The sequence below is a fragment of the Terrapene carolina genome, unplaced genomic scaffold (genome assembly GCF_002925995.2).
Source record: "Terrapene carolina triunguis isolate 2854851 unplaced genomic scaffold, T_m_triunguis-2.0 Scaffold173, whole genome shotgun sequence".
NCBI lineage: Eukaryota > Metazoa > Chordata > Testudines > Emydidae > Terrapene > Terrapene triunguis.
The window spans coordinates 2,527,147-2,553,110 of NW_020664524.1; the positions used below are offsets into that span (position 1 = coordinate 2,527,147).

The window sequence follows — 25,964 nt, forward strand, 5'->3', positions numbered from 1 at the left end:
TACTCAGAACAGGGATTCATTGTCAAGTCAGACGAAGCTGCAGAATTGACATAGCCGGTCTGTGGGGGAGTCACCACTCCTAGCATGAACATCTCTGCCAGCCATGGGATTTGCTTGCTATTGGTGCAGAGAGTTTCTCCTTCAGGAAGGGAGGGTGGGGGAAAGGTGGAAAGGAGCAGTAGCTCTAAGGTGTGTATTACAGGTGCTGATGTCTGTACAGGTGTGCACTGGGACGTGTACTGAATCTTCAGTAATTGCATAAATAAGTATGCTGTTCAAAGTGGGGTTCTGGAATAGAATGATGATGATCCAAAGCCTGCTAAAGTCATTGGAAGTCTCTCTACTGACTTTGATGCACTTTGGATCAAGCATGTCCTTCATAAGTGCACGTCACAAAGATGACAGCCCATCAACGGCTTTGTTCCACTACAGGATGGTCAAAATGTTTTTGCAATGCATTTTTTCCCTTTATTTTTCTGTTTCAGTTGGATCATAAGCACCTACACCAGTCTTTGGGTGCTTGTCCCAAAACTGAATATATACACAAATTACACACAAGGACTACATACGAAGAATATTACTCAGGTTTCAAAATTAAGTATGAAAAAGTTGGGGAGATGCCAGATTTATAGTTGCCCAGGCAACCTTAATTCAGCTCCCAAACTGTGGAGTCTGGGGTCCTGTGAAAAAATTATGTACAAGGGGGCTAGATCAAGGCTGCAGGGTTTGCAAAAGTTGAGAATGTTTTTAAAAGTTTTTTTTTCTTTTGCTCTCTTGCAACTTTTCCAAAGTTGGAGAAGGTTTGAAAAGTTAGAGAGGAAGAAGGAAAAAGTTGGAGGGATATTGCCTGGACATTATTAAGTTTATTGCACTCAGTGGTGAAAAGGTGGAGAGAGGGGAAATGAAAAAAAAATCATTTTTTCAAAATAATATTTTGTGAAATGTCTTGAAAACCAAAACATTCCTGGGACTTTCAAGCTGGGTCCTTTTGCACAAGCAACGAAGGACTGTGCTTTCAGTTCAAGCAATGAAGAGAAGAAGTCTCTAATACAGAGCCATCTGGACAGCTTGGCCAACTGGGCGCACGCAAACAGCATGTGTTTTAACACCGCTCTGTGTAAATGTATACATCTAGGGGAAAAGAATGTCGGCCATACTTACAGGATGGGGGTCTCTATCCTGGGAAGCAGGGACTCTGAAAAAACATATGGGTGGATAATTGAACATGACAGTCCAGTGCAATACTCTGGCCAAAAAGGCTAATGCAAGCCCGGGGTGAATAAATTAAGGAATCTTGAGTAGGAGTAGAGAGGTTATTTTACCTCTATATATGGCTGCTGGAATACTTGGTCCAGATCTGGTGTGGAGAGGATTCAGAAAAGAGCCACAAGGCTTAGAAAACCTGCCTTCCGGTGACAAATTCAAGGAGTTCAATCTATTTAGTTTAACAAGAGGTGGTGGAGGGGTGACTTGATCACAGTCAATAACTAGCTCCATGGGGAACAAATATTGGCTAATGGGCTCTCCAACTTAGCAGAGAAGGGTCTAACATGATCCAAGGTCTGGAAGTTGAAGCTGGACAAATTTGGACTGGAAGTAAGGTGTACATTTTTAACAGTGAGAGTAATTAACTGCTGCACCAGCTGACCAGAGCGGTGGTGGCTTCTTCATCACTGACAATTGTTAAATCAAGGCTGCTGGAGGAATGATGTTGGGGCAGGGCTGTGGGCTGTGCCATGCTGGAGGTCAGACGAGCTGGTCACAGTGGTCCCTGTGGCTATGAAAAAGCAGTCTTGCATTCAGTCCTAACACAGCGCTCAGCCAGGGGCATTATTTGCAGTTGGCTGGTTTGCCTTTTTTCCAGCTCTCGCCTGGCACAAGTGTGTGTGGCCGGGGCTCAGCTGGCAACCAGCCCTTCCAGGGCCTTTCAGTGGCAAGCCAGTCTCCTCTCCTAGCCTGGTTGCGCTGGGGCTTTGCTCTTACCCCCGCAGCCCCAGCGCAGCAAGGCACCTGCTCCAACCTCGACCCGTCTGCGCCCACAGCAGCCAAGCCTGGAGGCTTCACTCAGCCGGAGCCGCCTTCATCCCTCCTCCTCCTCTCCCGCCCAGCGGAGAGGGAGGCGCAGCCCGGCTCCCAGGAGATGCCCGGCGTCCGGCTCTCCCCTCGCTCCCATTGGCCTACCGGGGGTCGCCTAAGGTGCTGCTGCGGCGGCTGGGTGCGCTAGCCGCCGGGAGGGGGGCGCCGGGCTGGGCTGCCTGGAGCAGCGGCAGAAGCGGGGCTGGCTGGTTGGCGAGGGAGCTTTGCAGCCCGGCGGCAGCGGTCGTGACTGCGCCCTGCCCAGCGATGAGCAGCCCCGAAGTCCCGGCCCGGCCAGAAGCGGCTGCGGTGCCCCGGAGCTAGGGCTGCCTTGCCCGCGGGCCAGCGGCTCGGAGCTCAGCAGCAGCCGGGCGTGGAGAAGATGCGCCCCCGGCTGGCACGGCCCCGATGCGCCCTGGGCGCAGCGCGCTGAGCCAGGCGCGGCCGGCTGCTGCCCCGAGTGGCCTGGTCCCCCGCTCCTCCTGCGCTGAGCCGGCAGGCGGCCCCCGAGGAGCCGGGACAATGTACGCGGGGCGCAAGAGGAGGAAGCCGGTGCAGAGGACGTAAGTGAGGAGCGGCGGGGGGCTCGAACCTGCCGCGCTGGCTTGGCCTCCTGGCGGGGAGCTCTGCCTCGGGGGCAGCAGCGCAGGGGGGGCGGTGGGTGTCTGGAGCTGGGGTGCACGTGCGGGGAGGGGGGTGGGGGAGGTGGTATTGCTCCCCAGGCGGCACTTTGCCCTTTTAGCTCCCAAAACTTGACAGAGCAAGTGTTGGGTTCGCGGGGAGAATGAGTCCAACCCGCCTGCCAAAGGTCTCTGCCCCCAGTGCCTGCCCCGCGGCTGCCCGCGCCCCCCCCCCCGCCGCGCCCCCCCCCCCCCCGTGCCGCGTTCCCCCGCCGCCTTCTTCTTCTTCTTCTTTTTTTTTTCTTTTTCTTTTTTCTTTTTCTTGAAACCCTTCGTTCATTCCCTAGCTCTGCTGCTACGGATTTCCACTGGGCAGCGGTTGAAACTAGATTTCTCTGTGTATTTCCCAGCTGCGGATGTTCCTCCTTGCCAAGGAGGAAAAGCCAAAGTTTGAGGCTAGTGAGGCGCTGTGATGCAATGCCAGCAAGGTGAAATTGCCTTGGTAAAATGGTGCCAATGAACTCCTTCCCTTCCTTAAAAAAACCCCTTTTCATGAGAACCTATGCAGGATATTTGTTGAAAACATATGCACCATCTATGGTCTGCGTGCATTTGCATCAGGGGGATGGTCAGTGCATGGCTATTGCACCATATGCCGCTTCTTCAATACGAGATAGGCTAGAGCTGTCATCCACTGTTGGTCTGGGAAGTTCTATATAAAGGTTTCAAAGACTTCACATGGGGCATGTTCTGATAAAGAACTCTGTTTAAATCATTAGTAGCCTCCATTTGAAAAAGATACTCGTGAACAATAGTTGTCCTTTCACCGGCTGACCTAGTTTTAGTTGATAACCTTCTCAAAGATTAATTACGGTGCCCCCTTGCTTGGCTAGACCAGTTCAGATCCTGTGAACATGCCCTAAAAGAAGTGACCATGGCAGATATTTGGAATTAAAAGAGGTGCCTTAGTTATTTTATAGATTTTTTTAAAAAAAAGACAAATGTTCTTTTTATAATTGGAGTGTGTGGGTTTCAGATTATCCCTTGCCTTTTCTAGTGTTCACACTGAATTATTTTATTACTATTGATAAAATAATGTGGTACATCTTCAGGTCTGTGCTTTCTACCCAGATGTGCACCATCCAAAACTATTTTCATATTTTGCTTTTCTTCATGGTTAGGGAATAGGTACAAGAGACACAATTTACTAAAATGGCAGTGCAGTTAAAATAAAGGGCTGGTTATCATGTAGTATGAGCTAATTATTAATTTAACAGGCACAAATGGTTTGCCTGTTGATTTGCATCTGTTCATTGGGATGAATGGTCAATTTTAATACTCAGTTAAAAAGTTTGGTTAAAGTGCTGGGTAGAAATCTTTAAAATACATTAAAAATATGAAGCCTTTTTGACCAGTATAAACTCTGAATGGCTGGAACTCCGTGACCCAGGATTGCCTGGCTAAAGTCTGTGACATTCTCACACTTGCTTCCTTGCAGCCACAAGAGCAGGCTAAAATATGGAAGGGAAGAGGTTCAAAGTCGTAAAACTTCTAGAGTAGATTTAGGAGGCAAGCAAGCAGGGCGCCTGACCTCATGCATTGAGCAAGTGTCCTCTTGAACCTGGATTCGTTTGTTTAAAATGAAACAGATAAATGTCCTTGGAAAAAGTGGCATGGCCCTTTGCATAGGTAAATGAAAGGCAAGTGACCGACAAAGGCCATTGTTAGGGTTGGGAAGTCTGGTAACATGATGGCAGGAACAACTGGAATCAGAGGCGATGTGTGTGTGTGGAGGGGTGCATGCAAGATCATGTGCCCCCCGCCCCCAGTTGCTGCTTGGCTTGTACTGAGTGTGCTCACACTGACTGAGCATGCTCAGTAACATCTGCTGAAGTCCCTGCCCTCCCGCTGCCCTTGGCAGGTCTTTGACTGGGATCATGAAGAACAGCTGCAGTTCATTCTTGTTTTGAGGCAAAGGAGTTAATTGCAAGCGCTCGGGGGCAGGGGCCATATGTTATTCATCTGGGGATCAGGGTGCATGGTGCTAGAAGCGTATTAATAGCAGGAATGAATAAGGGGTTGAAGTAAGAGCTCCCATTCTGTTAAGAAATCAAGAGTAGAGGTCGGCAGCCAGTCCTCATAGCCCCCTCTCTCACCCTTGCTATGTGCTGGAGAACTCTGCAGAGGACCACCCTCTCCCTGGGCACAGGTGTGTTTGTGATGTGTCTCCCTTTGCTCCTCCCCCTGGCAGAGTGAAGCCGCCGCCCCCAGAAGGTGTGAAGTCGAACCCCTCCAAGCGCCATAGGGATCGGCTGAACTCGGAGCTGGAGCGGCTGGCTAGCTTGTTGCCTTTCCCTGAGGAGGTCATCTCTACCCTGGATAAACTCTCCATCCTGCGCCTCAGCGTCAGCTATCTCAGGGCCAAGAACTTCTTCAACAGTAAGAGCAAACTGGGGGGAGGGTGGGAGACTGGAGTGGGCCCTTTCCCATTAAATACACCTGTGACGTTGCACCCTATATGATTTTATGAAAATATGCTAATGAGTGTGAATATAATGTAACTGGAATATGCTTCATGCAAAAGGTCTCTTGTAAGGTATCATTACAAAGTTTATAATCTACTGAGTGTGGTCATCCTATTTGTATAAATGTATCATTCTTGTATCTCAAACTAGAAATATGAAATATAACTCTGAGGGCCTATTGTAATTATGCAAAGTGTGGGCCATTAATGGTGGTTTGGAATCTTGATGGCTCCCATTAACCAGGACAATTGTCTGCAGATGGCTTTGTTTTACTTGTAAGTCTCCCTGTATACGTGTGTGCTGGCAAATGGGTAATGAAGTTTTGCAGTGACATGTGATCATGGCACCTGAACTGGAATCCATCTTTAAACTGGTGCTTTTCCATTGAGAAGGAGGGGTGGGAACCCAGAGAGGGGCAAAGGATTCCCGCCTTATGCAAAAGATATTTAAGTGGGTGGAACAGAACAAAAAGGGCTACAGTCGTTAGAAATCCCCTGGCTACCACCTAAGCTGGAACAAGGGCTGTACCAGGGGAAAGAATTGTGCCCAGACTAGGAAGGCATCCAGTCTGTGATAGAAGCTTATTGAAACATCTCTGAGGGTGAGATTTTATCTGTATTCAGTTTTCTTACTGTATTAGGCATAGACTTGCGTGTTTTATTTTATTTTGCTTGGTAATTCACTTTCTTCTGTCTGTTATTACTTGGAACCATTTAAATCCTACTTTTTGTATTTAATAAAATAACCTTTTACTTATTAATTAACCCAGAATATGTATTAATACCTGGGGGGGGGGAGGGGGAAACAGCTGTGCATATCTCTCTATCAGTGTTATAGAGGGCGAACAATTTATGAGTTTACCCTGTATAAGTTTTATACAGGGTAAAACGGATTTATTTGGGGTTTGGACCCCACTGGGAGCTGGGCATCTGAGTGTTGGAGACAGGAACACTTTTTAAGCTGTTTTCAGTTAAGCCTGCAGCTTTTGGGGTATGTGATTCAGACCTGGGTCTGGGTTTGTAGCAGGCAAACTTGTCTGGCTCAAACCAGGCAGGGCGCTGAAGTCCTAAGCTGGCAGGGAAGACTCAGAGGTAGTCAAAGCACATCAGGTGGCAGTCCCAAAGGGGGTTTCTGTGACCCAACCCATCACAACACCATGTTCCCTTCAGCTCTGCAACAGAACCAGCAAGGTGTGTGCTGCAGGGAAATCTCACCCTGTGTGTTAACATGCCGGCAGAGGAAGATCTTTTCATTGCATAAGGGACTGGTTATTGTGAGAATCTGATTCCAGCATGTTGCCAGCACCTTTCACTCGCCCCCACACCTGCAGACATTAAAACGGTTTTTAACCACCAACACAGTGTAATGTGGATCTGCCACGTCACACTCATATTAAGGGAAGCCACCGGGACGGTAAAAAGCCCTCTGAAACTGAAGCATTGCTTCATGCTTATCTGGTGCTACTTTTTCCTGCATTGGAAAGTAGAAGTCCCAGAAGACCGAGCAGGTCTCTTCCATCAGATCTCTTATATCTGTTCTGTATTCAGCCTTTTATTTGAAACATGGCACCTGGAATCTTGTCTAAAATCAGTTAGCTCCAGTAGCGGATGTGTTTTAGTTTGATTTAATTTTGGCGAGAGAAGCGCTCCCTGTTTCTTGCAGTATAATGACATCTCCTGCCACAATAGTCTCCAAACTGGGCTTGTCCCCTTCTTACTTTTCAGTACTAATTTTTATCTCTTGAGCCGAAGAGCTCAGAGGAGCAGAATCTGTTCCCATTCAGAATACATATACTGGAACGAGAGGAATCAAATCTATTATGAAGCCTAGATAACAGACTAATAATACCAGACCTCAGTGCTCAGGATGCATCTAATTGAGCAGTGTTGTCCTAGCTGTGTTGGCCCCAGGATATAAGAGAGTCAAGGTGGGGGAGGTAATATCATTTGATATTGTTACAATCGAATTAAAGATATTTTAAAATATGTTAAAGAATTCATCTATCATGCCATTGTAATATAACATTAATATATTCCATTCTTGTCCCTCAAACTCTGACTGCCAGATGCTGGGACTGGAAAACGGAGGATGGATCACTTGATAATTGCCCTGTTTGGGTTTTTTTTCCCTCTGAAGCATGTAACATTGGCCACTGTGGGAAGACAGAATACTGGGCTAGATGGACCATTGGTGTGACCCAGTATGTCTGTTTTTATATTTAGACTTTGGTTAGACTTTTTCTATACAAACAGCATCAGTTTGAAAACGATACTCATTTGACTTACTATAGAAACATTTGCAAGAATTTTTATTTGAATTCCATTTAGTTTTGCTCTGTTATAAATCTGCTTTAAACATGATACAGTGCTTATAAGAATGGGCAGGCTGGTGAAATGAAAAGCTGATGTTATTAGAAAGCAGGTATTTTACTCTGCAGTGCCAAATCAGTTGACATTGAGTTGATAACTATTTCTATTTTATTTTTAACTTCACATTTTCATTATTAAATAGTTCCTATATGTGAGCCCTCACTGTACTGAACATATCAAATGCAACATTTTTTAGCAGCAGCATTGTAGAAGAAATTCAGATCTTCGGAGGTTTTCCACCTCTATTATAATCCTCTTACTCTCTGAAATAATGGCAACAGATTTAGAGAAATATAACTTGGTTTGGGTTGTGTTATGGAAAGGTTTTCATATTGCAGGAAAAATTGCTTGTTTTGACAGTGAGCTGATGATGTCTGCTGAAAATCAGTGGTGCAGTGCGGGCTTTGCATTCTCTTGAAGCATTAATAATTTAAAAATCGCAGCTTAAAGAATTTATAAAATGGAGGCATGGGAGCCACCCTTTAAACCTTTAGCCTTAAAATGGCTGGTCTTGTCACAAAGAATCAAAACTTAAGTTACAATGCTTAGACACTCCTTGTCTAAGAATTTCAAAAGAAATTCTGCCAAGATACTGCAGAAATTGAATTTGGAAGGAGAAGACAACAGTCTATGTCATGGGGATAGTGTGCACTTCATGGGTTATAGACACCCAGGAACTTGTATAATTACCTGTTCATTTTACATTTCTGAAATAATTCAAAATGATCTGGACAAATTAGAGAAATGGTCTGAGGTAAACAGGATGAAGTTTAATAAAGATAAATGCAAAATGCTCCACTTAGGAAGGAACAATCAGTTTCAGACATACAGAATGGGAAGAGACTGTCTAGGAAGAAGTATGGCAGAAAGGGACCTAGAGGCAGGGCCGCCCAGAGGGGGGGGCAAGTGGGGCAACTTGCCCCGGGCCCCGCAGGGGCCCCACAAACCCTGGCCCAGCGGTGGTCCGGGTCTTCGGCAGCAGGGGATCCTTCAGTGCTGCTGAAGATGCGGAGTGACTGAAGGGCCCCCCCGCCGCCGAAATGCCGCCAAAGACCCGGACCACCGCCGGGTGAGTACAAGCGCCGCAGCTCCCCCGCTTTGCCCCAGGCCCCCTGAATCCTCTGGGGGGCCCTGTCTAGGGGTTATAGTGGACCACAAGCTAAATATGAGTCAACAGTGTGATGCTGTTGCAAAAAAAGCAAACATGATTCTGGGATGCATTAACAGGTGTGTTGTGAGCAAGACACGAGAAGTCATTCTTCCACTCTGCTCTGCACTGGTTAGGCCTCACCTGGAGTATTGTGTCCAGTTCTGGGCACCGCACTTCAAGAAAGATGTGAAGAAATTGGAGAAGGTCCAGAGACGAGCAACAAGAATGATTAAAGATCTAGAGAACATGACCTATGAAGGAAGGCTGAAAGAATTGGGTTTGTTTAGTTTGGAAAAGAGAAGACTGAGAGGGGACATGATAGCAGTTTTCAGGTATCTAAAAGGGTGTCATAAGGAGGAGGGAGAAAACTTGTTCATCTTAGCCTCTAAGGACAGAACAAGAAGCAATGGGCTTAAACTGCAGCAAGGGAGGTTTAGGTTGGACATTAGGAAAAAGTTCCTAACTGTCAGGGTGGTTAAACACTGGAATAAATTTCCTAGGGAGGTTGTGGAATCTCCATCTCTGGAGATATTTAAGAGTAGGTTAGATAAATGTCTATCAGGGATGGTTTAGACAGTATTTGGTCCTGCCTTGAGGGCAGGGGACTGGACTCGATGATCTCTCGAGGTCCCTTCCAGCCCTAGAATCTATGAATCCCAGTTTTTACATTCCTGGTGCATTTGGGCATATTGGCCTCTCTATATTTGCATTAAAAAAAACCAAAAACATAAAATGCCTTGCTTAAGGTTCCTAATATATTTTTGTGTCCCCCCGTACTGGAATTTAATTTGTTTTTTAGCTGCTAGCATTCAAAATGCTAAGCATAAAATAGTATACTTTGAAGAGCACCTGGGGTTTTAGGACTATACTTCCCTCCATAAAGACAACAGCTTAGTTTGAGGCAGCATCCTCGGTTATGTGACTGGCTCAGTCAGATTAAATCAGCATTAAGGAAACACAAATCCTTAGAGATGAAAGTGCTACCACAAACCTAGAGATGTGTTTCTTAATTAGTCCTGTAGCCTTTACAATGTTTTGTATTAAACAGTTAGCTTTGGACATTGCTGCAGCAAGTACTTTTGAGCAACTTAAAGAATCCATATTTGAAGAGTTTTCCAGCGTTATTCATTAGCTCTGATCAGATTCAGCTCAACTGCAGTGTGGTTTGTTTGTGAAGACTCTTGTACTCTGGTTTTATGCGCTCGTCCTAAAGATCATACTGAGACTGCCTTGTGCAGTGAAACATTTCTAGTTTCCATATTTTCATTTTCACAAGCATTAAGCTTCTCTTAGCTTACCTCAATGCACGTCTAAAGTGTGTGCTGACCCATACAAGCCCAGTATTACCTACTTTTATTATTAGTCTAGATTATGTACACTTACGTACAGACTCTTACAAGTAATGTTATTTATATTAAATGAGATAATGTGACATTAAGCTCCCTACCCTTGTGTTTTTCTTGTGCTCTTGGATTTGGGTCTGTTCAACGTCTGATCTTGGCCGAAGACTGTGGATGCTAGTTTTTGACTTTGGATCTAGCCCTATTCCCATTGAAATCAATAGTGTGTAGCAAAACTCTGTCTGTACATTTAAGGGGGTTCTATACAGCAAGGGTAGTGGTTAGTAGTAGCATAAGCTGCTCTGCTTCAGGATGTGGTCGTCACTCCCCATGTGAGCCTTGGATCTGACTGGCCCCTGTTGGTGGCACCCAATAAGGGTCCCTGCTCAGGGTAAGGAGTGATGGCCAACAATGGATCCAGTGAATGTGGGCCAAGTTCCCCAACGGTGGTGACTGTGGTTGATCTGCGACTGTGGATGTGTGGACCGCACAGGGAGGAGAACACCTAGATCTTTGAAAAGGCTATCCAGGCCCTAAGAAACCAACAGCATCTGTCAGAAGAGTTCCTGGGGAGGGGGATGGTCCAAAAACAAGACACCCACTGCGCCTCCCCAGTCCTAAGGAAGAAAAATGAAATGAAGGGGCAATCAGCTCTGCCCATGACAACAGCACCAGTAGCGCCCCTGCTACTGCCAACTCCTAGAGGATGGAAATGTTCTGCACGCGCAGGACGGGTGTGACCTAAACCCCTCTCAGGGAAAGCACAGCCCTGATAACGCCAACTTCCGGGAAGTCCAAACCAGACCTTAGTCATGTTCCGTCTCGCCACAGGGAATGTGTTCACACTGAACAGCACTGGCTGCAAGATAGCTCTTGTCAAAGAACTTGCTTGCTACAAGATCGTAATCGCCGGCGTTGCGGAGGCTTGCAAAGCAATCCTGTTGCTGTGGAAGGAGCAACCTTCCTCCACTTTGGTGGTCCCCACCAGACTTGAGGTGTGGCACTTGTCATGAAACAGCCTCTAGAACAGACTTTAACCATGTGGAACCCCCTTTCTCCATGCTTATTTTGTGCTTGGCTTAATTGCCATCTTGTCCTTGTGGCCTTCATGCCAACAGACTATGCATCAGCTGCAGAAAAGGACACCATAACTATCTCTTCATTATACATGTGCATTACTGGGCTGTTGGGCATATTGGCCACCAGCTAGCAGCAAAAATCCATTCTACTCTGCCACATGACACGCTGCTACTGCTTGGAGATTTCAGTGCTGCATCAAACTGGGTATGAAACTGTGATGGGTTTCCAAATGCCAGCACCACTCGGCTTCTGACCTTGTGTGCCACTGAGGGCTTGTCTGTTATGAGCGCCTGGTTTTAGGTGCCACAATAACCACTGTTGGAGTTGGAGTGGACATGCCATGAAAGAAATTGATCACATCCTTGTCAGAAATTGCTCCATAGTGAAATCTCACCGGGTCTTTGGCAGCACAGAAGCACCAGCATACTCAGACCTTAGACTAGTTGTTCATCTTTCACTCTCTTTTCCAACTCTGCGCAAGCCTGAAGTTCACCAACGGTACAATATCCAGCATTTGTCTGAGGATCGTGTTGAAGCCGTGAAATACACACAGGTCTTCGAGGATCACATACGTAATCTCAGTACCCTCTCTGACTACTTGGAGATCACCTGGATTGGTATACGCAAGACTGAATCACGCACTGCCACTGGTTTCAGATGGTCACGTAGTAGGGTTGCTATGTTTCTAATGGCTGGTAACAGGACCCCCGAGGCCCCGCCCCTTGCTCCAGCTCTTCCCCCTTAGATAAAAAAAAAACAGACATCAGGGCTTGTCAAATGGCACCCAGACATACAAGCTGACACCTGGACTGTCTGGGTGAAAACCGGACGGGTGTCAACCCTTTTACGTAGGCCTCCTATCTCCAAGTCCCCAAACACAGTCCATCAGTTTTCCCCTCTTGCTGGGTCACTCCCAGGCCTTTCCTGCCTACAGTCTCAGTAGGGAAACCCCACCTCCAAGGGCTTTCTACTGGAGCTTGCTTATTCCCAGCAGTCTCTAATTCACCCTGCTCCCTGGCCTTCCTGCCCAGGGCCTTTCCTTCTTTGACCGGCCACCCCCAGGCCCTGCCTGGCTGGAGACTCAGGTTTTGGCTTCTAACCCCCTAGCATCAGGGTCTTGCCTGTAGGACCTTTCTCTTTCCCTGCAGCTTCCTGGGCTTTCCCCTTCACTACAGCCACCTGCTGCCCTTCACAGTGAATTAACTGATCCAACCCTGGCATGCCTCTTTTGTACTCTGGGTTGGCTAGCCCCAGACCCTCCAGCCCTTAAGGGATGAGCCAGCCTGTTACAAGTATGATGCTGCACATACAACTTGAGTCTAATAAAAATTCATACACTATGTAATTCACATTTTGTACACATATAGACATGCAAACTCAGTGTGAGCACTGGGTTTTCCTCCTAGATCATACATCAGCTAATAACTATGCCCTGTGGCTTGTTACAGATGCCAGCCGCTTCCATTGGGTAACAAATTGAACTTTATTTCCATGCAACAAAAACAGAGATTTCCTTTTTCTAAAAAAACTGTTCAGCGTTATACAGGGCTTTCATTTTCAACAGGCTCTCACTAGTTTCAAGAGCTCTGGGGCTTGCTGCTTGCAATTTGTGGGGAGCCACTGACCACAAATTACGGAACTGCCCTATCACCGCCGCCCATAAAAGAGTATTTAAAAACAAAAAGCTAAAATTTATTGTAGCTTTTGTTTGGCGAGGGCTCAGCCTTTCTGTAGGGCTGTTTCCAATAAGCTAGAAAACAGTTAGGGAGAGCCGGATTCCAAGGTGAAGCGTGCATGTGGCAGGGCGACGACTCACCGGCGCAGTGACGACTCACCGGCGCAACGCCTCCTGCTGGTTGTCCAGGGAATTAGCTCTTTTCCAGCTCCGGAGCGCCCTCTGCCGGTTGATGTCTAGCCTGCCGCTGGCCCCCGTGTCCCTCCCCGACCCCGGTGCCCTTTACCCAGGGGTTCTGCCCACCACAGCAACCCACAGTCTGGGTCTCCCCTCCCAGGGGAAACCCCCACTCCTCTCTCCCCACCTTGCCTCAGTGGCTACTGCCAATCATCATCTAGCCCCACTTACTGGGGCAGACTGCAGTCTGTAATGGACACTCATCATTTGCAAGTAGGGTTGGACCAGCTGCCTCTGTCCCTCTGCAGCCCCAGTACCCTTTGTGGGCCCTTAACTCGGCCTGCAGCCTGAGGCTTTGCTAGGCTGGAGCTCCCCAGCTCCCTCTGCCCTTCTCCAGCACTGCTCCACCCTAGGTACCCTCCTCAGCTTCCCAGGCAGCCAGGTCCTTCTCTCTCAGACAGCTAGAGAAAGAGAGTGTTTTTTAGCCTCTGGCCCTCAGCCCTCTTATAGGGCTAGCTGTGGCCTGATTGGGGCGGGGCCCCAGCTGTGGCTGCTTCCACCTATCAGCCTGGCTTTTCTCCACCACAGCCCTCTCCAGGGCTGCTTTAACCCCCTCAGGGCAGGAGCAGGATGACCACCCCGCTACAATGCATCTCCCCCGTTCCCTTCCCATGAAAAATCCACTAGTAAAGGAAATAAAAGACAGTGCTTGTTTTAATTGTCTTTTAATTGCAAAACAGGGAGTAATAGCCTAATGCTGCAAATAGGAAGGGGGGAAAACAGGCTAGGAAATCAGAACAACTTTTAGCTGGTGGAGGGTGATAAAATATGACAAAGCTCCCTAAGAGACTTAAAGATGGAATGGAAAGGGTAAGCGTGGGGGAAGTGGGCAGAAGAGTCTGTGCCCACTGGAGCACACGCCTCTCCAGAGCTTGGGCTGGAACACAAAATCCTTGAGTTTCACCATTCCTCTGCTGTTGGGAGATATATTTCTGAAAACACTGGCAAAGCGTCTTCTCCCCCTCTAGTGCTGATCCACAGAGGAGATGACAGCCTACCGCTGTGATCAGGTCTGGTACTCCATTAGCTCAAGTGGCAGAGGTCTGTGTGGCAGGACCCATGTGGGTGTCAATGTGATGGAATATCAATGCACTCAAAAGTCAGGAAATGTCAGGATTAAGTTTGCCTCTGCAACTTTAATTTGTCCCCCAGTATCCGTTATGGTGCAGTCTTGAATTCCATCCTGTTTTTTCCACAGGACCCCTGCCTCATTCAGTGCACAGGATGGTTCTGCTCAGGGAACGAATCAAGGTGTGCAATGAAGGAGACTGTTGTCTGTAGGTTCCTCAAAACTCTACTCTGCCCTCATGTCTACAAAAAAATTGACAGCAGTTAGGCTGCTGGTGTGCTGAGACCACTGCCTGTCATGCCAACCAATATTGTCTCATCGTTTCCTGTCTGTCTGTATCCAACTATTGTCTCTTGTCTAATACTTAGATTAAAAGTTTTGGGGGGGGCAGTGCATAGCACAGTGGGGTCCTTGTCCATGACTAGGGATCCTAGGTGCTATAATAATGCACATAATTAATTCATAATCTCTGTCTCATTTGTTGCTGAAGTTGGAAGGTGTGTAATGAATGAGGCAGGGGCTTGCAGGAAGAGCAAGGATGGTCTTGGGGTTAAGACAGTTGAATGCTGCCCTGGAAAATTGGTGTCTCCAATTGGCACCCAAAATTAGCGGATACTTTTGTCTTTCATCGCTTTGTACCTCAGTTTCCATCTTCAAAAAGGGGATAATAAGACCCTCCCCCATCTCACAGGGGTGTTAATTAAATGACTGTTTGTGAAGCACTCAGATGCTATAGTGATGCACATCATAGAAAGTCCATGAGAAATTAATAATTTTGTCTTGAGAGTAGGGTTTGAATAGCATGAAAGAAAAAAGGCCCGAGGCTGAACATTGGATAATGGGGATAAAACAAACCATTCAATCGCCTCTCATTGAGTGAGCACCATCCATCCTGTGCACTGAATGAAGCAGGGGTCCTGTGAAAAAACAGTATGTGATCATGAAATTAAAGACTGTATCATAACGCACGTGCACAAGGGAGCCGAATTAAGGTTGCACAGGCAAATTTAAGCCGGGCATATCCTAACTTCAAAGTGCGCGACTGGTAAATTGGAACTGTTTGTCCAAAATAGAAGGGCTGGGAGTGGGGGTTGTGCTGCTGGTATGGCAGAGCCTAAGGGCTTGTCTATATGGAGAGTTAGTGTGCAGCCAAGCAGGGTTGTTAATCTACAGCATGCTAGCCTGCCGCACACTAATTGGCTGTGTGGACCCTGCTACCGTGCACTAACAGTTGCCTAGTGCACTTTGACTTACTACAGAACTTTTAGTGCGTGGTAGCAGAATCCACATGGCCAGTTAGTGCATGTCAGGGTAGAACATAGTAGATTTTCCCTCCAACTTGCTGTGCACTAACCCACCATAGAGACAAGCCCAAAGTGACCTCCTACAGCTGAAAAGCAGATGTGTAACATGCCTTTCACTTCGCTAACATGTACCACGTGTGCTACCTTCACAGCTTTCTCTTGGAACCTAAAATCCTGTAATAAGAAGGACTTGATGGAGAGGTTAGCATAGAAGTTATGTGCTCTTTATGATGTTTGACGTTTTTGGAAAACATTGTCTGGGAGAAGCCATCATTAGAGTGTCGTTTGCGTTATTTGCGGTGACATGGGCTTTCCATCACAGCCCAATCAGAGGGGGAGCGCTAGCTCAGTGGTTTGAGCATTGGCCTGCTAAACCCAGGGTTGTGAGCTCAATCCTTGAGGGGACCACTTAGGGATCTGAGGCAAAATCAGTACTTGGTCCTGCTAGTGAAGGGAGGGGGCTGGACCCAATGACCTTTGGGGAGAGGGATAGCTCACTGGTTTGAGCATTGGCCTGCTCAACCCAGGGTTGTGAGTTTGATCCTTGAGGGGGCCATTTAGGGATCTAGGGCAAAAATCTGACTGGGGATTGGCTCTCCTCTGAGCAGGGGGTTGGACTAGATGACCTCCTGAGGTCCCTTCCAACCCTGATATTCTATGATCAGTGTTCCAATAACATTAGTCCCAGTTAGGATGAGATTCACTGTACTGTGAGGTCAGAGAATTACCAAGGGGCTAGTTTTGTTTGATGTGTTCTAGTCTAGCCCCACTATAGGCTAACAATTAGTGGGACACGAGTCGCATGTCAGCGGAGTGAGCTCCTGGTGTTCACGCTGGTTTTTGCTCTTCTCCTGGCGTCACTCAGTTGTAGCTTCTCCTTTCTCCTCCATTCCCAATCTTGATGCTCGGTTCTTTGCTCTGGACACTCTCTGGCCCTCCCTTCCCAGCCTTGCCCTGGCTTGGTTCAAGGAAATCATGGCTTCCTTTTAGGCTAAAATTGTCCTAATTTGTGGTGGCACCTTGTCTGCCATATACACAAATCTTTGGGTCTCATTTTCCTTCCTTCATCTTCTCCCTGACCCTTGGCTCCCAGGATCCTTGCAATTATGTCTTCCTGTAAGAAAACTGCCTCTTCTCCTGACATTCATCCCTCTCAATGGTGTGGAACTGTCTCCCTTTCCTTGCTCTGGACATCAGCAGCTCAGTTACCTCTGCCACCTCTCTACTACTTTTCTCTCGCCGTCTTCTATCTCATTTCAGCCTTTGACGCTATGGGACGCTCCAGCCTCCTGGACTAGACCCATAGCTACAGAAGCATCTTAGCATCTCCTTCCACAGCTCCACTCCTACCTATCAGAACTCTCTGTCTTTGGCAGTGACTCTACCTTGCCCCAAGACTCCTCTACGGCTTCAGTTCTGGTCTCTGCTCTCATCTGTCTTCTTCTTCTTGGTCACCCTGGGCCAGATTCTAATCTTAGCCACATAGCTGTTAGCAGCACTGGAGTCACTCTGTCTATCTAGTCATCTTTCTGGTCCCATTGCTGTCGTATTGAAGCAGCAGCCATGAGTCCACTTCTGCTGAAATCCTCATCTGCACCTTCCTATCCTCTCACTTGGTGACTGTTTTGACTCCTTTTTCTTTGACATTTCCCTCTTCCCCCAAAACCAGGTCTCCAGACACCAATATGTCAAGATTGCCACCCACCAGGTTCTGACATATACAAAGAAGTAGCACCTCAGACCCCACCATCTCCAGCTGCTCCAGTGGCCTTGTTCCTTTCAGCGTAGTTCCTAGAGCAGATATTTTAGAAGAACATCCAGTCTTGATTAACAAATGGTCAGTGATGGAGAATCCACCACGACCCTTTGGTAAGTTGTTCCAGTGGTTAATTTACTCTCACTGTTTAAAAATGTATGCCTTGTGTCCAGTCTGAATTTGTCTAGCTTTAACTTCCAGCCATTGGATTGTGTTCGATTTTTTTTTTTTTGCTAAATTGAAGAGCTCATTATTAAATATTTGTTCCCCCTAGAGGTACTTATAGACTCTAATCAAGTCACCTGTTAGCCTTCTCTTTGTTAAGCTAAATAGATTGAGCTCCTTGAATCTATTACTATAAATCAGGTTTTCTATTTCTTTAATAATTCTTGCAGCGCTTCTCTGAACCCCCTCCAATTTATCAACATTCCTCTTGAACTGGGGTGAAGTTGAGAGAGATAGCCTGGAGCACTGGGCTTGGTGCAGGACCTCAGATCTGAACCAAAGGTTGTGAACCAAAGTCAGGCCATGTATTAAATCAGATACTCACAAGTTCACTGTCCAGTACATGACGTTGGCAAAGTTGCTGCTAGTGTACTAGGCACTAGATATTTCTGTAAATATATTTCAGAAGGCTAGCACAGATAAACCCCAATCTAGTACAAGATAAGGTTGACAGAACAATGAATAGGGATATTGTGTCTGAGATATCAGGAACAAGGGGAGGTAACAAACAGATGTCATGAAACATGCAAGGTGGTATGTAAATTGTTTGCCTCAGTATAAATGTCGGGGTACCTCGCCTTAACCCTTTGTATGGCCGAGGGGACAGCAGGGACTCCTGCTACTAACTGAACTGTCCTTGCCACAGGTCACTCATGTGTTAATGTAATTGTGCAAGTTGTGTGAGTCGTTAGGACTTGAGGGCAATAAACCTGGCTGAGTGCCTTTGTCACCGAACTGTGCCTGTCATCTTTCTCTAGAGTAACATTGAGGTCTGCTGAATTAGCAGGCTGTGTTCTGTGCTAGTGCTGATAACACCAGAGCTCCAAGGACAGAAACACTGAGCGACTGTAAAAACGTAGCCGTCTTAATAGCATCTCAGCAATAACATTCTCCAGCACTCTTCTACATGAAACATGCAAGGTGGTATGTAAGTTGTTTGTCTCAGTGCAGAAACAGACCCAGTTTTCCAGCAGTGGTTACACCAGTGCCAAATACAGAGGTAAAATAACCTAACCAAGATTCCCCTGTTTATACATCCCATGATTGCGTTAGCTCTTTTGCCTGCAGCATCACACTGAGAGTTCATGATCAGCTGATTATCCGCCACGATCCCTAACTCTTTTTTAGAGTAACTGCTTCCCAGGATAGAACCCCCCGTTGTGTGAGTATGGCCGACATTCTTTGTTCTGCATCCCCAAAGAATACCAGATGGGTGTAAATCACACTGATCTACTGGACTCCTTTCCTGCTTACATCCAATGGCTACCTGCCCACTGCTCTGAATTTTTCTGTGGGAGTCAGTGCAGTGGAGAAAATAGCAGGGAGAAATGTTTTGTATGGGTAGAGGGATGAGATCTGAGTTAGGGGTGGGTCAGTGCTTTTCTGTAACGATTTACTTGTATCTTTCCCAACCTCAACCCCTTTGTCTGTCTTTTAGATTGTGATTTCTCCAAGGCTGGGACTGTCTCTTATCTGTGTTTGTACAGCACCTAGCGCAATCGGACCCTGATCATAGCTGAGACCTTTGGGTGCTACTAGCATGTATCTTAGTAGTAACCATTTACATTTATGTCAGAACTGTAAAACTGAACTATCCTCGGACCCAGCCAATGAGCCTCTCTTGTACACTCTACCCAACCACCCAAGAAACTCTGTTCTTTCTCCCGGAAAGACTCACCCCATAATTCATCGGGCTGTACTCGCTTATAGCCAGTAGGATGGATGTTCAAGTGTAAACGGGAGCAGCATTTGGCGGTGGTGGTTGTCTGGGCCACGGGACATCTGTATGCAAAGTTCCTTCTCATAAATGAGAGGCAGTGAGGGTGGATTGTGTGGGAGAAGAGGATTGGCAGCCATGGGAAGGCAATTGGGCTCTTCTCTTGGGGAAGGGAAGGATCTAAAAGTAAAGAGAAAGTGTCAGTCCTTTAATGAAATGATTGAATAGTAATTTGCATTGTTTTCTGAGCTTGGTTCAAATGGGTGGCTTGTTCCTCAGCAGCTCTCGCTCCCCAAACTGAAATGGAGCTAGAAATGCTGGGACCCAAAAACTGGAAAGAACCAACAAAACTCCTTCAGGATCCCAAATCAGTAACAGAACACCACTTCTCCGTCCTCCTAGCAGTGCATGCAGCCCCTCAACTGTGAGTTCAATAAAGCAGCTTAACAGCTCTCTCGTGGGAGAGGTACATTTCTAATCTTTCCTAGAGATTTCTTGCAAAAAAGTGGAGAGGTAGCAGTGATGGTCCTGTGGGAGAACCCAAAAGCTGCCCTTTGGGGCAGAGCAGGTGCCAGCACTTTTCCAAAGAAAAAAAACAATAGATAGAGTGAGTTAAATCCCTTGAAAACACAACTGTACACTTGGAAATACAACAGGAGAGGAGCTACCAACTCTAGAATTGAATGGTGGAGTAAGTGGAGAATTACCCTAAAGGCACAGGTACAGAAAACAAGACTGCTACACACATGGGAACAGAACATGCAAACTGCCAGTGTCAACTGAGGAACCAGCAACTGTATAGCAAATCCCCTAGATCGCTCACCCGAGACGGAATAAAATGAATAGCAAAGCCAAAGAGGTAGTTGCAGTCTGCACTAATCATTCTAGGAGCCGGTACAGTGAGTAGCAGGCACCAGTTTGACTGATCTCACTGAACACTGTGACAGACCCAGACCAGTGGGGTACAGGAGTCTGGTAGAGGGCAAATATACTGGTCACTGGATGAGAAGTTTTCTGTTCTCTGAGTGACCAGAGAAGGGGCTGCACTAGAGTAATCAGGAACCTGCTAGAACCAGTTAAGGCAGACAGGCTAATTAGGACACCTGGAGCCAATTAAGAAGAAGCTGCTAGAATCAATTAAGGCAGGCTAATCAGGGCACCTGGGTTTTAAAAGGAGCTCACTTCAGTTTGTAGTGCGAGAGTGTGAGGAGCTGGGAGCAAGAGGCGCAAGGAGCTGAGAGTGAGAAGGTGTGCTGCTGGAGGACTGAGGAGCACAAGTGTTATCAGACACCAGGAGGAAGGTCCTGTGGTGAGAATAAGGAAGGTGTTGGGAGGAGGCCAGGGGGAAGTAGCCCAGGGAGTTGTAGCTGTCATGCAGCTGTTACAGGAGGCACTATAGACAGCTGCAGTCCACAGGGCCCTGGGCTGGAACCCGGAGTAGAGGGCGGGCCCGGGTTCCCCCCAAACCTCCCAATTGACCTGGACTGTGGGTTCTTCCAGAGGGGAAGGTCTCTGGGCTGTTCCGCAACCCACATGGTGAATCTCTGAGGCAAGAAAATCCGCCAATAAGCGCAGGACCCACCAAGATAGAGGAGGAACTTTGTCACAACACTTACATGCAGTGCTTGAAGTTTACCAGTCACTTACTAGTCAGAGGGAGATAGACTCAGTGAGGGTGAGGTCCTCATGATTTATGTCTAGGGGCAGCATCCTGGGGAGACCTGACCAACACCTAGAACTCAAACAGAATGAGACCTGATCTGTTCTGTACGTTTGAAAGACAGTTTCAAGAACCTTGTTTAACTTGCATGCCAGCCTGCAGCTCTTGGAAGAAAGAGAACCAAGGTCTGTGGGAAAGAGGCTACTTTTGGTATTTCTAGGCTGGCTAAGTCCCTGATTATGGATAGAATAAATTTACATGATAATCTAGCACGCTGCTGAACATCTACTTTTTGCTACATAAAGCTGGTAAATCAATTCTCAAGAGAAATGCCTGGCCCATTCTTTCATATTTGGAGCATCTGCATATCTTGGAGGATTCTGGGGATGACTCTGAATGTGCTTAACACTTGTGTCTTAGAATCATAGAAGATTAGGGTTGGAAGAGACCTCAGGAGGTTATCTAGTCCAACCTCCTGCTCAAAGCAGGACCAACCCCAACTAAAGCATCCCAGCCAGGGCTTTGTCAAGCCGGGTCTTAAAAACTTCTAAGGATGGAGATTCTACCACCTCCCTAGGTAATTCCACCACCTCCCTAGGTGGTGATGGAATTACCTTCAAATTTTTTCATAGTGAGGGATTCTCTGGTGATAGTCTTTTCCTTTCCCAGCGTAATCTTTCTAATTGGTTCAACCATCTTTTAGCAGCATTGTGCTCCAGCAAAGAGACAGTGGACTTGTTGTGGAGGTTTTATATGTTGTGACAAGCCTCTCTATTGTTATCCCATAAGGTGCTGCCTTTTTTTCTCCCCCTTCCTCCTCAAGCTTATCATTGTACTTGTGTACCTTGCAACCCTGTGGAGAGAAATGGAATTTGATCATCAGTACATTTCTTTTCAGGCAGGATCGCACAGTTTTGTCACTGATTGCACCTAACTCCTGATCTTACTTCCATGAGTTGAATTACAGTGGCGTTACTTGAGATTGTGCCTGTGTGACTCAGTATTTGTGAAGAGGGCAAAAACACATTGCCTGACTGAGCAATATATCTTTTTTTTAAATTGATGATTTCTAGTCCTTACAGTATGAAACAGGAAAGTGAAGCACTGCTGGTTTGCGTGTGGTCCCCTGAGTCCAAGATTTAAAATGCAGAGAGGTTACAGTTCAACTTGAATTGGGCATTCTATTTTTAAGCACTTGCTTTGAGGCATTTATAACTCTTGCAAGTGTCCCTGGAGCTAACATTTTTTCATGCTCGATCTCAGATCAAAGGTGAATTATTCTGGAAAGTTTGAACAAAATCCATGCAGCTGTTTTTGAGTTCTGGGTGGAAGACTGCACATGAGAGGAAAGGGGTGAAGATGGGGAAGGAACGAAGAATCGGGAGGAAGTGGGCAGGGCTGGTACCTAGGACTGTTGCCAGCTGTTCCGTTTGGCAAGGATTGTCTTGGGCTTTAGAAATGCGTCCAAGGATCTTCCCATCCCAGCCAGTGTGCAGGGCTCCCAAGCCAGGGCAGATCAGTGAAGATAGGAGGCCAGAAATTGCTGAGCAGCTGAGAGCTGCTTCTTGCCCATAGCTGGTCATTGCCCTGTTGTGACTGGCCAACACACATCTGTTGGCTTGTGTGTCTCAGCTATGTGGCACTTGCCTGTGAGAGACACCTGCTTCCAGCTGAGTTCTCCTGTCCTCAGAGGAGGTTTCCAGCACTGCTTTACTTTCAGCAGCCTGCCATTGTCACTGAACTCGGGGTCCTGATCTCACTCTCTCAGCTGGCGTTGAATTAGGAGATGATCAGAGGACACCGTCCATCCGCCAGCGTTTCTGACATTCAGATCGGTCTTCCACTGAGGTCGTAGGGGACCCATTAGCTCTCTTTACACTCCTGACTCCTCAGCAAAATACTCCAGCCCCCAAGCTCATAGCCTGAATCAGAACGACTTTCTGGCTGGCCTGCTCTCAAGCTGCTACTCCCAGAGCCAACATAACTGCAATGCCCTCTCTTCCCAACTCTCCAGCCAGGGGAGTCTGGTAAGAAAGTAGCCAGCTCTAGAGAGCCGGCCATATCCCAGCTAGTGGAGAGGGGAAGCTGGCTTTTCTGATTTTGCAGCTTGATTCTTCCAGGTGTTTTGCTGCAAAGGAACTGCCCTGCCTTTGTAATATGGCTTTATGCGACTCCCCCACTCTCTTCTTTTCTTTGCTGATGGCGAACGACTGGCCAGAACTCCACTTCTACTGAAATCTTCATCCGAACCTTCCTGTCCTCGCTCTGTGACTGTTGACTCCTTTTTCTTTGACATTTCTCCCTCCCCCCCAAAACCATTCCAGGTGGACCTCTAGCTTGCACCCCACCTGACCCACAGAGGGCAGATGTCCTTTGTTAATAGTAGAACTGGGTGGGAAACGGTTTCCCTGTTCCTTGAATATTTTCAAAGTTCAATATTTTGCTCTGGCTTGAATCAGGATGAAAAGTTAAAATCTCAAACTTTTGTGCACTGAAAAACCCAAAACATGGTGTGAGTCCATCAAAATATTTTGTTTATTGAAAAGTTTTGATGTTGACCTTTTTTCTTTAACTTTTTTGGTCTAATCAATTTAAGTTCAGGAACGAAAAGTCATTTCAAAATGGAAAAGGAGAATTTTTCATTTAGCAAATGTCAATTAAAAAAAAAAAACACCATGTTTTTTTCAGTTGGGAGAATGTTTGAAACTGACCTTGATTCACAAACAGTTTGGGTTCCATTTTGTTGAAAAATTCCTGACCATCTGTAGTTGATGGTGACCTTATGGTTTGGCTATTTCCTCGTAACATTTCCATCTACCCACCAGCATCTAAATTTGATCCAGGTGCTTTTCTTGCTCTAATCTGGTGATGACGTGGTCTGTGTTTGATGCGAAGGGCTTGCTGAGTTCTGGCTGATCAGGATGTGGGGGAGATTGTAGAGGAAGATGAGGAATTGAAGATCTGTAGGAGAGCAGGGGAAGGGAAGTGGCTGGAATCAGAGGCCCAGGGAAGGGAGGAGATCATGTGGAGCAAAGATGGAATGGAACAGGGGACCAGAAACAGATAAGAGGGAGAGGGGGAGTGGAATAGGACAGAAAATGGGAGAGAGAGAGGAAAATATACAGAAGGCAAAGAAAGAAAAATAGTTGGAGTAAAGGAAAATAGGAGCTGGAAGGAGAAAGTGAGAGAATGCAGACATTTACAGCTGAGTAACAACTTGTTTATTCTGCCACTGGTTCTCTCTGTATCCAGCCAAACACCATCTCTGGGCGTTTTCTCTGCATCTCAGTGCTACGTTCCCTCAGCTGGGCTAAGCGTCGTTTTCTAGCTCAGTAATTCGTTATGCCCATGCTTGTCTCTCATTAGTTTGCTCCTTGAAACACATCCAGCAGCCACTTTCTCTCTCAAGGAAAAGGAAGCAGCAGCAGTTGCTGTAGGTTGGCAGGCAAGGAATCTCTACAGACCAGGCACCTACAGTGCTCTCCTAGGATAGGAGTTCATCTTGCCATCTCATCAGACAAACGAGGGGTATTTTCAGCTGCATTGAGCTAGAGGCGCTGAGTTCCTGTTTACAGTACTAGATTGGGTTTCAGGGATCTGTTGTCCCCTGTTCAGATCTGTTGTCCCCTGTGTTGGTCTGTTGTCCCTGGCGTGGATCTCTCCCTTATAGGATAGAGGAGGCTGAGTTTCCATTCGTGGAATTAATTACCTTTTCTAGCAGGGGCGTTCGGAGGTGGAGCTTGGCTTTCCCATTCCACGAGAGATCCATATGGCTTGCAGGGGATCTGCAGAGGCTCTGTGCCTCCACACTGTTTTCTAGCTTCCCGAGTGTCATTCCTGGAGGATATGCACTGCTAGGAAATCCCCTGCTGTGTATACGCCACATCCTGCTCCTGTTCTCTGTAAGATGGACAGCATCCAGCAGAGGAGAGAAAAAAATCTCTTTACAGGCTCCACATTAACTTACCTGCCAAAGTCATGAAAGTTTGGCTGGCCTCTCCCTGCGCCTTCTCCAGCGATAGATCCAGACCTCTACAGGCCCCAGCAGAGGGTCATCAGAAGGGGGGAATGATGGCATGGAGGCAGCCTGCTCCCTTCTGCTCCTTCCTCACTTGCTTCTTGTTCCCTCCAGCCAGGGCTGCCGAGGAAAGATGGGGCCCTACATGTAAAATCTATGGGTTAAATTTCCCAAAGTATTTAGTTTTTGGGGGCACAATGGTAGACCCCCTTCAAGGAGCCGATGTTTCAGGAAGTGCTGAGCACTGGTTCATTTAGCTGAGCCCCAAGCCGGACACCCAGAACTACAAGCCCCTTTGGACGATTTAGGCCCAGCTGTGTTAATATTTCAAGGGCAAAGAGACCATGGAGTTGGCAGCGTTTAAAAACAGTGGCGTGCTGCGTGGAGCAGCTAGCAAATCCCCATATGCCCACCCGCAGAAGGACATGTGAATGGCTTGCCTTAAAACCACATCATTAAGTAGCTGCAACTGAGAGAGGCTGGCCCCATTCCAAAGTCCTGCTGGTCCGCAACATCATTACAGCAGCTGAGCCTTCCCCCGGCCCCATTGTCTGCGTTTCACAACAATAACCTCGTTTATTTTGGCTGGATGTTGGGCCCTTCTCCCCCGTCCTCACCCCTTTCTTTTTTGTGTAGCAAATTAGCTGCAGCATTAGAGGGACATTCAAAGAGTAGCCGGCCCCTTGCGTGAGTAGAATCCAGCCAGGGAAGCTTATACAACATAATTGGTTTGCCAATCTCTCTTAAGTAAACTTTAGACAAAGCAGCTGAGTGAGCCAGTGAAAGAGCTCAAGGGTGAAACAGAGCCCCAGCCACCCCAATTGCTCTTCCTATCGCCTGGCCCTCCCCTGGAAGGAAGAACGTAAAGCAGCAGCGTGGACAACCCTGACATTTCTGCTAGTGAGGGCTGCTTTTTAGATCACCAACCAAAGGCACCCATTTCAATGGCAGCGCTGTTAACCTAGAGCCTTCCCTGCTTTCCTGTTTCTTTGCATCTGTCGCCATCTGATCTGGACGTGGTGGGATAAAAGGTTCTTTGCTAGAAAATGTGGTGATTTTTAATCAACCAATTTCTAATACAATCAACTTGGAGCTCTTTCTTTCTTTCTTTCTTTCTTTCTTTCTTTCTTTCTTTCTTTCTTT

The 25,964-nt window shown here is 47.0% G+C and overlaps 1 protein-coding gene across 1 annotated transcript in view; it reads left to right on the forward strand.

Annotated features, from left to right (window-relative positions):
- The first annotated feature begins 2,575 nt into the window (after window positions 1–2,575).
- The window catches only part of LOC112102678 (aryl hydrocarbon receptor-like), a 112,339-nt gene continuing 88,950 nt past the window's right edge, over window positions 2,576–25,964 (forward strand). Inside the window, exons 1-2 of the mRNA XM_024194084.1 lie at window positions 2,576–2,639; window positions 4,948–5,135. Of these exons, the coding sequence (XP_024049852.1) occupies window positions 2,599–2,639; window positions 4,948–5,135 (229 nt within the window). The 5' untranslated portion in view covers window positions 2,576–2,598. The remainder of the gene's footprint in view (window positions 2,640–4,947; window positions 5,136–25,964) is intronic.